We start from the raw sequence: 14,048 nt of genomic DNA, 5'->3' as shown, positions 1-14,048 counted from the left end.
TTTTCATACTGAATCATGGACGTTTTCTATTGGAATTGGTGAATTTTCTTAAATGGTTGGAAGGAGTCTACCAGAAAAATTAACCTCTTGATCTCTACCCACTTAGGTGCATTACTTACAGGGGGAAGGTACATGAACTCCCATCCAGTAAGTAAAGAAAGCATCCCTCAAAAGTGGATCATTAGACAAGTTATGCAGAACTCCAATAGTGTGTTGCTCGCAGACCCCACAAACAGATCTCTGTGGTGTGCCCCACTCATGAAAGAGCTAGCTTCAATCTGAGACAACTCACATGGCTCTCACATTGATTGTAGACAGTATTTCAAATCAAGATTCTCTTTCCTGCCAAGTAACCGGTAATTAGACATATTGTGGTACACTGCCCAACCCCATCCTTGAAGAATTGCCTAGCACAGGAGACAACACCCATTCTATCTTGCACATAGAGAGGATCCTATCTGTTTGAATCAACCATTTCTGGGAATACAAGGTCAGTGAAAGCTCTGAAACTCACCTCATGGATCTTATCTCAGAAGAGGTGCATTAGAGCAGTGGTCACCAACCAGTCGATTACACTCTCCGGTGCCACAGCATGGCTGCCGCTAAGGCAGGCTCCCTGCCTGCCCTGGCCCCATGCCGCTCCCGGAAGAGCCCATCACAGCGCTACGGGCGGAGGGGGCAGGTCTCCCTCTGCACAGTACTCCTGCCTGGAAGCACTGCCCGTGCAGCTCCCATTGGCCGGGAATGGGGAGCTGTGGGGGCAGTGCTTGCAGAGAGGGGTGATGCGCAGAGCCCTGTGCACCTCTCCCCAGGGGCCACAGGGGCATGTTGGCCCCTTCCAAGAGCAGTGTGGGGCCAGGGCAGGCAGGGAGCATTGCCTTAGCCTTGCTGCGCTGCCAACCGGGAGCCACCCAAGGTAAGTGCTGCCTGGCAGGAGGCCGCACCCCAACCCCCTCCCAGAGCCAGAACCCCATACCCCCTCCTGTACTCCAAACCCCTTCTTGCACCCTGTCCCCCAGCCCTGAGCCCCCTCCTTCACCCCAAGCCCCTACCCCCCTTACAACCAGCACCCTGTACCCCCTCCAGCACCCCAACACTCTGCCCCAGCCCAGAGCCCCCTCCTGTACCCAAACTCCTTCCCCATGCTGCACCCCAATCCCCTGCCCCAGGGTCAGCCCGGAGAGCCCTCCCATGCTGCGAACCCCTTGGAGCCAGCCCGGAGCCTGCACCCCAACCCCCTACTCCAGCCCAGTGAAAGTGAGGGTGAGTGGGGGAGAGCGAGGAATGGGGGCGGGGGGAAGTGAGCGGGCAGGGCAGATCCTGGGTTGCTCTTAAATTCAAAAAGTGATCTTGGGCATAAAAAGGTTGGAGACCACTGATCTAGAGACTGTCCTAGAGAGAAAAGCTCCTTAAGAATGAAGCGCCATGTATGTACAACCCATCTCAAGCAGAAAGCATGTGATTACTTCAGTCTGATTGAGGGAATCTGGAAGCCCCTGCCTAACTGCAGCTAGAGCCTGAACAAGCCACTACTTCATGGAGGCAGTCAATCACATGTAGCAAAAAAACACTTGACTTTAACACTACAGCATCCGTAGCTGTCACCTCATATAGAGGTCTCCTATGCCATGCCATTACAGCAACTGTTATGGCTATCAGGACCTAAATCTGTAACTTAATCCATTTTGAAGCACGATGGCTCCAATATCTCTTCTCCTAGGTCCACACCATTGATACTGTACCAGTGCAGAAGGCCTTGAATCCAGCTGGGCTTCCACACAAGGTACCCCAATCATCTATGTGGGAAAAGCTGGAATGTTGGGTCTTTAAGAAGGAAGCCCATTGCCTCCAGCAGCACAAACAGACGTTTGGACAATTGGAAGGAACCCACACTGCAAGCAAGTGCATATGAGCTTCTTATGGCTCTAGCTACACAAGAGATCACCACATCTCATTCTCCCTTACAGCTATCTTCTGCCACAACAATGAAACTATTGATCAATATGGGCAACTCAGTCATGGGAGACAGAATCTTTGCAAGAACCAGCCCAAGACTATAGAACTCACTGCTGGACAGCATAAGAATAAGCACTAACTATGTGACTTTGCAGGATAAATGCAATACACCCCTCTGTTCTCAAGCTCTCTTTTAACCGCACCCTTACCCACACCCACCACACTTTTTCCAGGGGCTTGTCTACAGAGATTTAGTCACATGAGAGGGGTGTAAATTTTAGTCCTCACTAGCATATCATGCACTACTGGCTCCTGTGGAGCCTGATGGCATGCACTAAAAGTATGTTAACGTACTCTATATTAACACGCACTAAGGAACTTTTAGTGCGCCCCATCTGGGTCAGGTTAGTGTGCAACACGTGAGGATTAAAATTTACATCCCTTTGCTGTGCACTAAAGTACCATGTTGACAAGCCTTAGGATAATAAATACAACATGCAAGCACACATAAGCCTACTTTTGCTAGAAGGTGGGGGAAGGTGGCGGGAGGGGGGAGAGAGAGAGAGAGAGAGAGAGGGGTTCTTACTATTGGAAGGCTGTGACAGTTCTTTGGATAGCCAAGTCTGAGAGTCACCTTGTTACCCCCTGCTTTCTGCAAAAAGAGAGTCTTTATTGAGGTAGCTGGGCATCAGCTCCCTGACACCACCAGCCTTTCAACCACTCAAGCACTCTCCTCTGGGCTATGGCAGCCCTAAGTTTGCCTCACAGGTTAACAATAGATGCGCCTCAATCCTCAAGTCCCTTTGAATCATTCCCCTGTGATATCCAGCCTCTGACACCGGCTACTCACAGAAACTCCAGATTCTCTGCACCCAAAGGTTCAGCATACCCCAATTTACCAATTTTACCTTAAACCAGCACTCCTGTGCAACACACGGCACTTGTGAGCACTTAAGCTTATTTTTGTTTTACTGTAAGAATGAAGATTTAACTAGAAACAAGAGTGGTGGAAACAAAAGGGTTACAATATAAAACAAAATCATAAAATGCAAATCTGAGTCTACACTTATCAACAGTTACCCTTCCTATTTAATAAAGTAGATTTTCCCCCAAAAGGTCAGTCTGTTGCAGGGATAGCTGGTTTCTTAGGAACCATAATCTGAAAGTTCAGGAAAACATCCCCGCTCCACACAGGGTTATCCTCAGTAAATGGATAGGATGCTTCTCCCTTCATGTTGTACCAAAAACAGCCTTCAGTTTCTATTCATAGACAGGGTGAATATCTGCTTGTTGTAATGTTTTCTTTTTTGTTTTTACCTTTAAGTGGTTTCATTTGTTTTTTGCTGCCTCTGATGGCTTCCCATTCAAAGTCTTAGTATTGTTCAAGGCTAAACAACTGAGCTTGCATAGCATCACCGGCCAAACAGGATGAGGTGGCAACTCCCCCTTGCCCAAATGGGCCATTACAAGAATTATCTCCAGGTGACTAATTTCTACGCTAAGAGCATAAAGCATATTTTCAATATAAATACATTGTTTTTTAAAAATACTTGTACATACACCTTGCAATGATTATGAATCTTAACAAGTTTTAAGATAGCTACACAAAGCTCATATGTTACTGTTCACAGATAAATGTTGTGTAAGACGTGTTTAGTGTAGTTAGTCTGTCAACTCTCGGTAAGAGATGTTTGAGAACAGGGGATCTATTGCCAAGGGGACTCTGTCCCAGAGGCACTCAAATATTATGGTATTAAGCTATGGCTGCCAAAGTATTTTACAGAAATGCATAACTGATGCCAGACCAAAAGGCTACATCCAGAATTATTAGTGTTGTTCTCTTATAAGAAACCTGTGATACTTCCAATGGTTGCACTGCATTCCCCACTCCCCACCCCCAAACACACTTAAGTGTTTGCAAAAGTCTGGAGAGCACAGCCAGTCACTTTCCTTAGGAAGCTACAAAAATTGCAGACACATTATTTTCTACCTTTTCCTACCAGAAATACTAGATTGGGGGTCGGCAACCTTTCAGAAGTGGTGTGCTGAGTCTTCATTTATTCACTTCAATTTAAGGTTTTGCGTGCAAGTAATACATTTTAACATTTTTTAGGTCTCTCTCTAGAAGTCTATATATTATAACACTAAATTATTGTCATATGTAAAGTAAACAAGGTTTTCAAAATGTTTAAGAAGCTTCATTTAAAATTAAATTTAAATGCTGATCTTACACCACTGGCCCGCTCAGCCCACTGCCAGCCTGGGGTTCTGTTCACCTAGGCCAGCAGCAGGCTGAGCGAGGCCTGCGGCCAGGACCCCAGCTGGCAACGGGCCGACAGCCAGAACCCCGAACAGGCAGTGGGCTGAGTGGCTCAGCCCGCTGCCGCTCAGCCCGCTGCCCGTCTGGGGTTCCGTCCGCTGGCTCCTGCCAGCCAAGGTCCTGGCTGCCGGCCCCTCTCAGCCCACTGCCGGTCTGGGATCCCAGCCCTGCCCACATAGAGTGGGTACCTACCTTCTCCTGGTTCTAGCCCATTCTCTTCCTCTCTCTCTGCACTGAGCTGAGGGTGGGAGTACACTGAGCACAGGGCTGGGGGTGACGGAGCAGGCTGGGAGTTGGGGTGTAGGGTCTGGCCAGGAACTAGAATGAGGGAGGGGGCTCAGGGTTGGGGCAGGAGGTTTGGGTGTAGAGTGCTTACCTGGGCAGCTCCCATTCGGTGCGAGGGGTGCAAGTGGGAATGTGGCGGGGGGGTGTGCAGGAGCTCCTGTTTGGTGCTCAGGGTGGGGGTGGGAATGTGGAGGGTGCAAGAGTCAGGGCATGGGGGGTGCTGGAGTCATGTGGGGGTGCAGGAGTCAGGGCAGAGGGCTGGGGGTGCAGGCTAGGGTTGTGGGGGTGTGGGCGCTCCCAGCCCCCTGCCTAGAGTGGCTCACGGCAGGGGACTGGAGGGGATATGCCCTGATTCCAACCCCCTTCCCCAAGGCCCCGTCCCCACCTCATCTCCGCCTCCTCCCTGGAGCAGCGAGCATGCTGCGGCTCAGCTTCTCCCCCTCCCTCGCAAAGGCCATCAGCTGATCGGCGGCAGGGAGAGAGAGGAGGAGGGGCAGGAACCCAGAGCGCTGGGGAAAGAGACGGGGCGGGGGGGGGGGAAAAGCTTGCCTGCCTTGCAGCAGTAGGCAGCAGGACCAAGCTTCTTCACCCTGCCCCCGCCGGGGGAGGGGAGGAGAGTGAGGGGGGACGGCGGAGAAGAGCAGGCCGGGGCGGGTAGGATTTTTAATGGCACGCTGCTGCCTGCCGGGGTCCCGGCCACTGGCCCTGCTCAGCCTGCTGCCGACCTGGGTTCAGCAGCGGGCTGAGCGGGGCCAGCAGCTGGGACCCAGCAGGCAGCAGTGTGCCATTAAAAATCAGCTTGCAAGCCATAGGTTGCCGACCCTGTACTAGATCCTTCATATTCAGAATGCCCTTTTCTTTTATTCAGAAATACCTGAAATAAAGAATCTGTTTCTTCTTTCACCTAGTGGCATGAGCTGAATGGTATTCTTTGTCAGGAGAAATTAAACTTCTGGTAGCCTTCAGAAAATTATTTAAGATCAATTCAGTAGCCCCACTTAACAATGCTGGAGACCCAGAGCCTTCAGTGACAAATGTCCTTTAAGTCTCTCCCCTCTCCCTTTCCCATAGGGAGGTATACTAGCTAACCCAGAGAAGCCAAAGGATTCCAGGCCAATAGCTCAGTGACGCTGGTACTAGAGCTTTGCACCAAAAACGTCTCTTGTGCGCTTCATGCTGAAAAAGGTGACAACCCCAAAGGGATTCACTGCAACAAATAAGAATGCTTAAACAAGTCTTTCAGAATGCCCTTCAGATCACAAATTTTTGTAAGTGTTCCACAAAGCTATGCTAGCACTATGAGATAGTTAAGTCCCAAAATGCCCTGATACAGGACCAGCTGAAAGAACTACATATGAACATGATAAAAGTGTTTTTTCAAACTGATCTGCAGTGTGGACATGCTGAACCAATGCAAAGACAATCCATGCAAATAACTCTTATATGCAACCCATGTCCCTATAATAGCATACTTGCTTAGTACAGATGGAACCAAAGAATTCCAAAGAGATGGGCTGTAACATGAATTGGACATGCTACAAGAAAGCCCAACAGCCTTATGTATCTGGAAGTTTGGGATGGAGGAAGACTAAAAACAACATTTATCTATGTTGTAGGTAATACTTCATGTTTGTAATCCAAACTTTGTGTCAAACTATCAACACTTATAATATCCTAGTAGACAAAATAAACCATTGTAAATAAATGTGAGGTTTTCCTGCATTATGTCAGATAAATTTATTTTAAGACACGTGGAGCTGGATTTGGTGACCGCAACTGGAGTAACTGACTTTGGCCCATAAGGGAAGCAGAAACAGAAATGTGGTAATAGTGTAGTCACTCTGTCAAGGCTGAATCTGGTTTTGATTCCCCTTCCCAGCTAGTGCAGCTGGCATAGGCCAAGATGAACATAAGGAGAGCCAGAAGACCCAAGGGATTCCAAACCTGGTCATCCTTATCCACAGTGAATAGGTGTGTTATTTTTAAATTTTGTAAATAAGCACCTAGGTGCTAGATAATAAAAAACAACCAATAAAAGGAATGGCCTTCTTTTTCTGAGTCAGAGCAATTAGGACACTGAAAGATCTTATAGTAACTCCAGCAAAGACTGTATGCTCTTTTCAGAATGTCTGGAATAGAAAATTTTATGGCATACCCTTCCAGCTTGGTCTGCTGGATGTATATTTGTGGAAGCATCAGCTACCTGTTTCCTTTCCCTTGACTAGAATATTTAAATCGTGGAGAATACTTCAATAAACTAAAAAAGTTATTGTGTCCAGGACATCTGGATGAAGAGGAAGAGATAGAAGAAACTTTTATTCCATTAAATTAATCAAAAAAATCCTGCCCAGGCTGACGTTTACAAGTCAAAGATGATCCTTGTGAAAGGTGTTAAGGGACTGCCAAAAAAAAATTTCCAAAGAGAACAATCTTGCTCACAATGCTTTGCAAAAAAATGAAATTCCTTATTTTAATTTATGAAATGTTAACTTGTCAAATAAGGAAAACATTTTACATCAAGGAAAGTTACAGACAACTTTAAGTAAAATACATGCAAAATTCAGACTACATGCTCTATAGCACTCTCATGCAACAGTTCAAATACTGTTTTAAAAACTAAAATTACCATTTTCAGCAAGTTTAACTGTTTCAATTTACCTTACTAATAACACTGTTTCAGAAGCTTAAATATGCTGTATGCTTAAATATACTGTAGAAATTACTGCTAGTATCCCTCTATATAACAGAATTCTTATTTTTAATAAACTCACTGACAACTGAGCTATGCAACATATTTTGATGGTAAATACATTTTAGTGTATTAATTAGTACATTTATTTGCTTGCTGTTGGGTATTTTGGAGAAAATTATAGTGCTTCTATAATAAAAGGGTATTAACTACATTTCATTTTGCCAGGAAAGATGTCACAAAGATACTCTGTTTCATCAACAACCTGTAACTGACTGCAATCATTTTTTCAAACCCAAAGCAACCAATTTCTAAGATTCAGTTTTCAGCAAAAAGAGTGAATGTTGATACATGGACCCTTTCAATGCTAGCACCTTGTGTCTTGTAATGAGGAAAATACCATGGATGGCATCACCAAAGTAGAGTACTTCCATTGGGAATGCATATTGCATTAACTTTCATCATAAGAGAAAATTCATTCAATCCCCAAACATCTGTTACATAAAGTTACATTTGGCAGGAAAATACTTCAAAAGGAGAAAAAAATTTTTTCCAGACTAAAGTAGTATGAACTGAAGTACCACTCAATTAAAGGTGGATTCTCATTAGGGCTGGGTGGAAACTGGATTTTTTGTTTTCTGGGAAATGTTGCGAGTTTGAAAAATAAACTGTTCCAAAAGAGAACAAAGGTAAAAGTTTCAAAATTTCCAGCAAAACAAAATTTGTGGGAAAAGCTGTTTCGGATCAACAGAAAAATTGTATTATGGAATAGTAAAAAAATTAAAATAATTTCAAAACTGAAAACAACGACATTTTCCAAAAAGGTTGAAGCAGAACTTATTTTCCCCAGCCATTAAAGTGGCACCAGGAGTCCAATAAGTCTGGGTGTCTCCCTGGGGACTTCCTGAGTCATCTATTTTGAATTTCTTCCTCTGAAAGAACCGAATCTAATTGGAATGATTTAATAATTCTGGAAATACTCCCCAGTGACAAGAATTTAGTCTCTCCTCCCAGCTGCTAAACACTTCCAATCATCCTGCAAACCCATGATGTTCCCCATCTGGGCTCTGAGAATCCATCCTGGGGTGGACCAGCCTGGATGTCTAATCTCCCCAAAGCTCACCTGAGAGTAGACAGACAGCTTGAGTCTGGGCAACTGGATTGGCCACTGGGAGCAGAAGAGGATGCCTCAGTCTCCACGCACCAAGAGACAGGAAAGAAGGCAAGATCATAGAGGGAGCCCTGGAGGGCTGGTTCCCCACCTTGAAATCTCCCCCTTGCCCCCGCTTAGAAGTTGGGTATAATACTTGGATTGTTCCCGTAGGCTCATCTCTGGTTCTCACCAGGTCCTGAAAACCCTGTCCTCATCTGAGAGTACAGGTTATAAGAAAACAACTGATGGGAATGGAGTAGGGGGTGTAAAAGACAAATATCCCCTAAATGCACATACCTCTACTGTCTACAGGTCCCGGTGCCTCTAGAAAGTATGCATTTCTTACTCCTGGGGGAAATCTGCACCACTGCGCGTGTGCAGAATTCATGTTTCCCGCTAATGTCTTTGCTTCCCCGCAGAAAATCACTTTCTGACAGGGAAGTTGCAAGTCACACACCACTCCCTAGCTGCGCAGGTACATCACTGCAGGTACTCAGAGCAGTCGGCGGAGAGGTAAACCACTGCAGGGCTAGGGACACCTGAACCGGGATCAGCTACTAATTCTGGCTGGGCTGGAGGCAGGAGAGAACTGGGGACTTCCTCTTCCCCTGCAAGGAGTGGCTGGGGCTGTGTCAGAACCACACCCAGAAACCTCTCCCAGCTGCAGGAAGCTCAGCATCCTCCCCTGCTTCCTGCCCCCATTGCTCCTCAGCTCTGGGGGGGATAAGGGGGTGTCACTGTACAGGAAGCTGCTCCCCCATCTGCCCAACCCCTTTGCATCTGGACCTCCCATATCCAGACACCCTCACCAAGTCTCACCCCATACACCCAGGACTCCCCCTAGCCTTCCATACTCAAATCCCACCCCACTGAACCTCAACCCCTGCATCTGGAGCCCCTCTGCACCCAGACCCCCTGCCTCTGGACCCCCATCCCTGCACTCAAACCCCCATGCTGATGAGCCTCACCCCCTGCACCACCCTGAGCCCCCACATCCAGACCCCCACACCGACCCCCAACTAGCTGCACCCAGACCTCCACCCCAACAAGCCCCACTCCCACAGCACCCAGACCCCCCTGCTGAAACCTCCACACCCAGATCCCTCTGCTGAGCCTGAACCACTTTCACCTGGAAGCCCCTGCAGAGTCCCATTGCCCCTGCATCTGGAACGCACCCCCCTGCCCCCAGCCTCTGTGCATCCAGATCCCTTCACACGCAGACCCCCCCACTGAGCTGCCTGCACCCAGACTGTCCCACACAAAATCCTCTCATCCCACACCTAGATCCCCCCACACTGAGCCCCTCCACACTCTGATCCTGCCTGTCCCATGCCTGGTGTGCTTGGTGCAGAAGGGCAGGGCCCCAGGGTGTTTCTGGGGCAGTCACAGCCTCAGCACTGAGTCCATGTCCTAGCAGTGGGGAGGCTACAGGGTGACCTCTCACCTTCGTACACCCAGCGGCCTGCGCTCCCCACTGCCATACTAAAAATTCTGCAAGATTTATCAATAAATAAATGCAGAGGCTTAAAATATTGTGTGCAGAATTTTTAATTTTTTGGCACAGAATGCCCTCAGGAATAATTTCCTAAATGGACCACACTTTTGTAAGCACATGTGTGGTTCCAAGTCCTACTTATGAATCCTGCATGATTTTTCAGATGAGATGTGCTCTTGCAACTACAACATTCTAGCACAGTGAATTCTTCCCCCCACATCACCAGCTATAAGCTTTTAGTTTTACACATGTATTCAACTTTGTTTTCTTTACCAGAGCAAGTATTAAAGATCAATACACTTTATTATTACAGACTTAACATTTGAGGTAAGAAGTTCAAGATTTAATAAAAATTTTTTATAAAGACTTAACATTGCCTAAAAATTGGGGTTGGTTTTTTTTGTTTAAATCCTAAATCTTGAACGTGTAAGGTATTACACTTCAGCTCTGGCCATTAGCCACATAATCTCATAGTAAGGCATATGGTTTCAGTATAAATTACCTACTCAACTAAAATACAAGTATTTCAAAACACAAATTTACTAAGTAAGTCTTTTTCAAAATTTCCCAAACACTTTCGCCCCCCTTTTTTAACATTTAAAAAAAAAACCACACAACAACCTATGGAATAGCCCAAAAAAGAACATTACAAAGAAAACTAAACTTCCTGTAATGTGTCAGTAACTTCAGCTTAGGTTTTCACATGGGCTCAAGACAACATTCACTCTGACCCTGAAGCCATTCTAGATATTGACTCAAAGCAACTGAAGCTGAGCTTTTTGATGAGACTCTATAGTAGGTACTTAAGAACTTTAGAATTCCATTGTCTTTAAGAAAAAAAGAATTCTTCTCTACAAATCTGTGATTGGGAACTTGACAGAAGCATAAAGGAGGGTGTTCGCATTTAAGTAGCTATCCTTTTCGAGAACAAAGTCACCCCTCACAAGATGGTTTGATAGGTCTCCTGTTTGATAGCTAACCAGACCTCCTCAAAATGTGAGAGAGCTGAATAAGTATAGACCATACATACACATTTTTGCAACTGAACATCAGGGCTGAATTAAAAAGTGTATTCATAATAGCAACTTAATGTAGTTGAACTATGGTGCTTTATCTGCTACAAATTTACTCTGTTTAAAGTCTATGTATGAAATATTTACATTTGTAGATGAGCACGTTACATGAATAAATCTGGTTCCTACTGTTCTATTCAGGTTTTTACTTAAAACACACACATCTTTGGTCCAAGAGCAGTAGCCACTTAACAATAACAAAATATGATCGTTCTCACTACATACACATCACTTTCTCTTCCTACATTTGTGTAAAATATAGAGAGCGTGCACATACACACTCATGTTATGGCATTTACATCTTTAAACTGTGAACTCCTTTTTTGTATCAGGAATAAAAATCTCAGTTTTAACTATGTATTAGCAAAGTTTTGACTGCTGACATTACCATTCTTGTCTACTACAGAAGTAAAGCTATTAGACCTAGAGTTAGAAACAAATGATGATGATTATTACTTACATAAAAGAAGAATTATCTCACTGACAGAAGTCTGAGTTGTGGGATCAAGAGTCTAATCCCAGCCATGCCACAGACCTATTCCCTGAGTTTTCCCATCTATAAAGTGTACTGGAGTCAAACAAAAAATATTTCCCAGGGATTATACAATGCATAATTCATTTGTGTTTGTGAAATACTAAAAATTTGGTTAGTGTGTGCTATAAATAAATACGAAAACACTTTTACCACTAAGGTAGGAATATGGTAATTGTTTAGCAACTGGTGCAGCTAAAAGTAGAGGCCCTAGAAGTAGAGTCTAATGACCCACAGCACTTGGATGCCCAGGCTCCCAAATCACTCACCTGCTTTTGAAAGTTTTACTGTCAGTGACTGATGCAAGAGACCGGGAGTCAGGGTTTTTGGGTTCTAAACCTAGCTCTAGAACCAATTTGATATGTGACATTGGCCAAGTCACTTCATCTTTGTGCCTAAATCTCCCAAAACCTCAAAATACTTTGTATATCCAAGTGCTGAACTCATTCTGCAAACAGCGATTTAAACCTCAAAACCCCAGTAAGAGAAGTATTACCTCCTTTTACAGATTGGGAAACACACAGAGGCTAGTTAAGGGATAAGCCCAAAAGTCTCACCATGTCTGTGATGATAGACAAATTAGAGCCCAGGTATTCTGAACCCCAACCCGGTGCCCAATCCACAGCAGCAGACCTCATGCTGCAATAGCGATTAAGGGAACAATCCCGCAAACACACAGGAGAGGTCCCACTGAGATTCGTCAATATCCGACAAGCGCTTTGAGATCCTCAAACACAAAATAAACTGATTGCAAAAGCGTACTACAGCTTCTCAGATGCACACCACAAAGGAGCCGTGGGGGCGGAGGGACCGCCTGAAGACCCCGGACTTTCGGTTTTGACCCAGAGACAGACCCCTTGACGTTGCACCTGTCACCACCACGACGGCCCTACATTAAAGCGAGGCGCGCACTCGCGTCTCCATCTCTCCGGGCAAAGGGAGGCCGGGAGCCCCGCACCACGAGCGGGGACCGGGCCGAGGCTTCCCCCCGCTGCAGATACACACTGCCGTAGCCCGGCCCGCCGCTGCCCCTGCGCCTCGCCCCCGCCCCAGGCCGCCCGCCGGAGCCACCTGCGCCGCCTGCACTTGTTGAACAGGAGGAGCGTGCGCGCCGGGGCCCCCTCGCCTTAACCCTTAGGAGCCAGGCGCTGTCGCCACGGCCAGGGGGACCCGGGCGAGCGGCGGCGCAGCTAAGCGGAGCAGCCCCCTCCCAAGCCGCTGCATCGGAGCAATGAGGAACGGCCCCGGCTGGGCCTGCCGGCGGCCAGAGATCCCCCCCCGCCGCGGCCTCCCGCGCCCGTCATCCCCTGCCCAGGAAGGCACCGCCGCCCCCCGGCCCCTCCCGCTACGCGGGGGAGGGGAGACACCCCGTCCCGCCGCCCCCTTCACCTGGGCCCCCAGGCAGCCCCGGCCCCGCCGTGCGCACCCCGCTCCCGGGCCACACGGCTGGGAGCCTCGTCCCTGGCTGGGGGGGCCGGCGCAGCGCGCACCTCCGCCTCCGCCTGCGCGGCGGCTCTCAGGCCGCACAGAGCCCAGGGGCCGGGGAAGCCCCAGGCAGCGGCTCCGGGGGTGGGCTCCAGTATACCCCGCTCGGCGGCCCCTTTCCCCGCCCGGGCTTCACCTCCTCTGGGATGGCCGGCTCGCCGCCGCCGCCGCTGCCCCCCGGGAACGAGGCCCCAGCTCCGGGCGGCGGCTCAGGCTCCATGTCCCCGTTGAAGAGCGAGGCCCCCTCGGAGCTACTGCCACTGCTCAGCGCCGCCATCTTGGGTTGAAGCGCTGGAGGAAGGGGAGGGGTAGGAGGGGGAAGCCGCGTCCCCGCTGCCGGGCCGCCCCCAGCCGCGACCCGTAGTGGGAGGGGGGGAAGACCACACAACCCGGAGAGCTCCAGCGGCCCGCGCCACTACACGTCACACCCGGCCCGTGACGTCACCTATAATAGCCGCTGTCACTGCGCATGGGCCGTCTGATGTCACGGGGAAACACCTTGACGTCACGACGGGACTAAACGTCACCCAGGGAACTCAGAGGGCGCGGGGTGTAACCCCGCCCCTTTCCTATAAGCCCCTCCCCCGACCCCCTCAGAAACAGCCTCAAAGCCGCTTTCTAGCCTCGCTCAGTTCCCGTCCATTTTTGCCTCCCCCAATGCCATCTGCACAGCACCCCCACCTCAGCCCTAAAGCCCGTTCCATGCACACCCTCCCTCCCTGCTCCCCACAGGCTTTCCCCTCTCTACACGTACTTCCCTCTCCTTCCAGCCAGCCTCTTTTTGCCACTAACAGCCTTCTCCACCTAGCATCTTCCCAGGGCCTGGGCTCTCCTCTCTGACCCAATGCTCCAGCCTTTCCTGAGGCTCTCTCCCCTCATACAGAGATACCCTCTCTCCCCCTCAAAACTGCTTGTCCCTTAGCTCCCCTCACACAACCCCCATCTTCCTTCACCCAGAGACTAATCACACTGAACTCCTGCTCCCCCGTAGCCACACAGCCATCCTCCACTGCCTCTTACCCTAGTTAGGGTAGAAAATCCCTTTGGTATGGTATTAGCC

General features: G+C 48.4%; 1 protein-coding gene across 3 annotated transcripts in view; it reads right to left on the bottom strand.

The window, feature by feature from the left end:
* The window catches only part of BRAF (B-Raf proto-oncogene, serine/threonine kinase), a 122,365-nt gene extending 108,932 nt beyond the window's left edge, over positions 1 to 13,433 (bottom strand). Inside the window, exon 1 of one of the 3 annotated variants that reach the window (XM_074940023.1) lies at positions 13,125 to 13,433. In XM_074940023.1, the coding sequence (XP_074796124.1) occupies positions 13,125 to 13,265 (141 nt within the window). In that variant the 5' untranslated portion in view covers positions 13,266 to 13,433. The remainder of the gene's footprint in view (positions 1 to 13,124) is intronic. The other 2 variants (XM_074940040.1, XM_074940033.1) reach the window with 2 other exon arrangements.
* Between the last annotated feature and the right edge of the window lie 615 nt (positions 13,434 to 14,048).

This window comes from Natator depressus, chromosome 1 (genome assembly GCF_965152275.1).
Source record: "Natator depressus isolate rNatDep1 chromosome 1, rNatDep2.hap1, whole genome shotgun sequence".
NCBI lineage: Eukaryota > Metazoa > Chordata > Testudines > Cheloniidae > Natator > Natator depressus.
The sequence above is the reverse complement of the archived record's forward strand: the minus strand, read 5'-3'. Positions and strand labels throughout refer to the sequence as shown.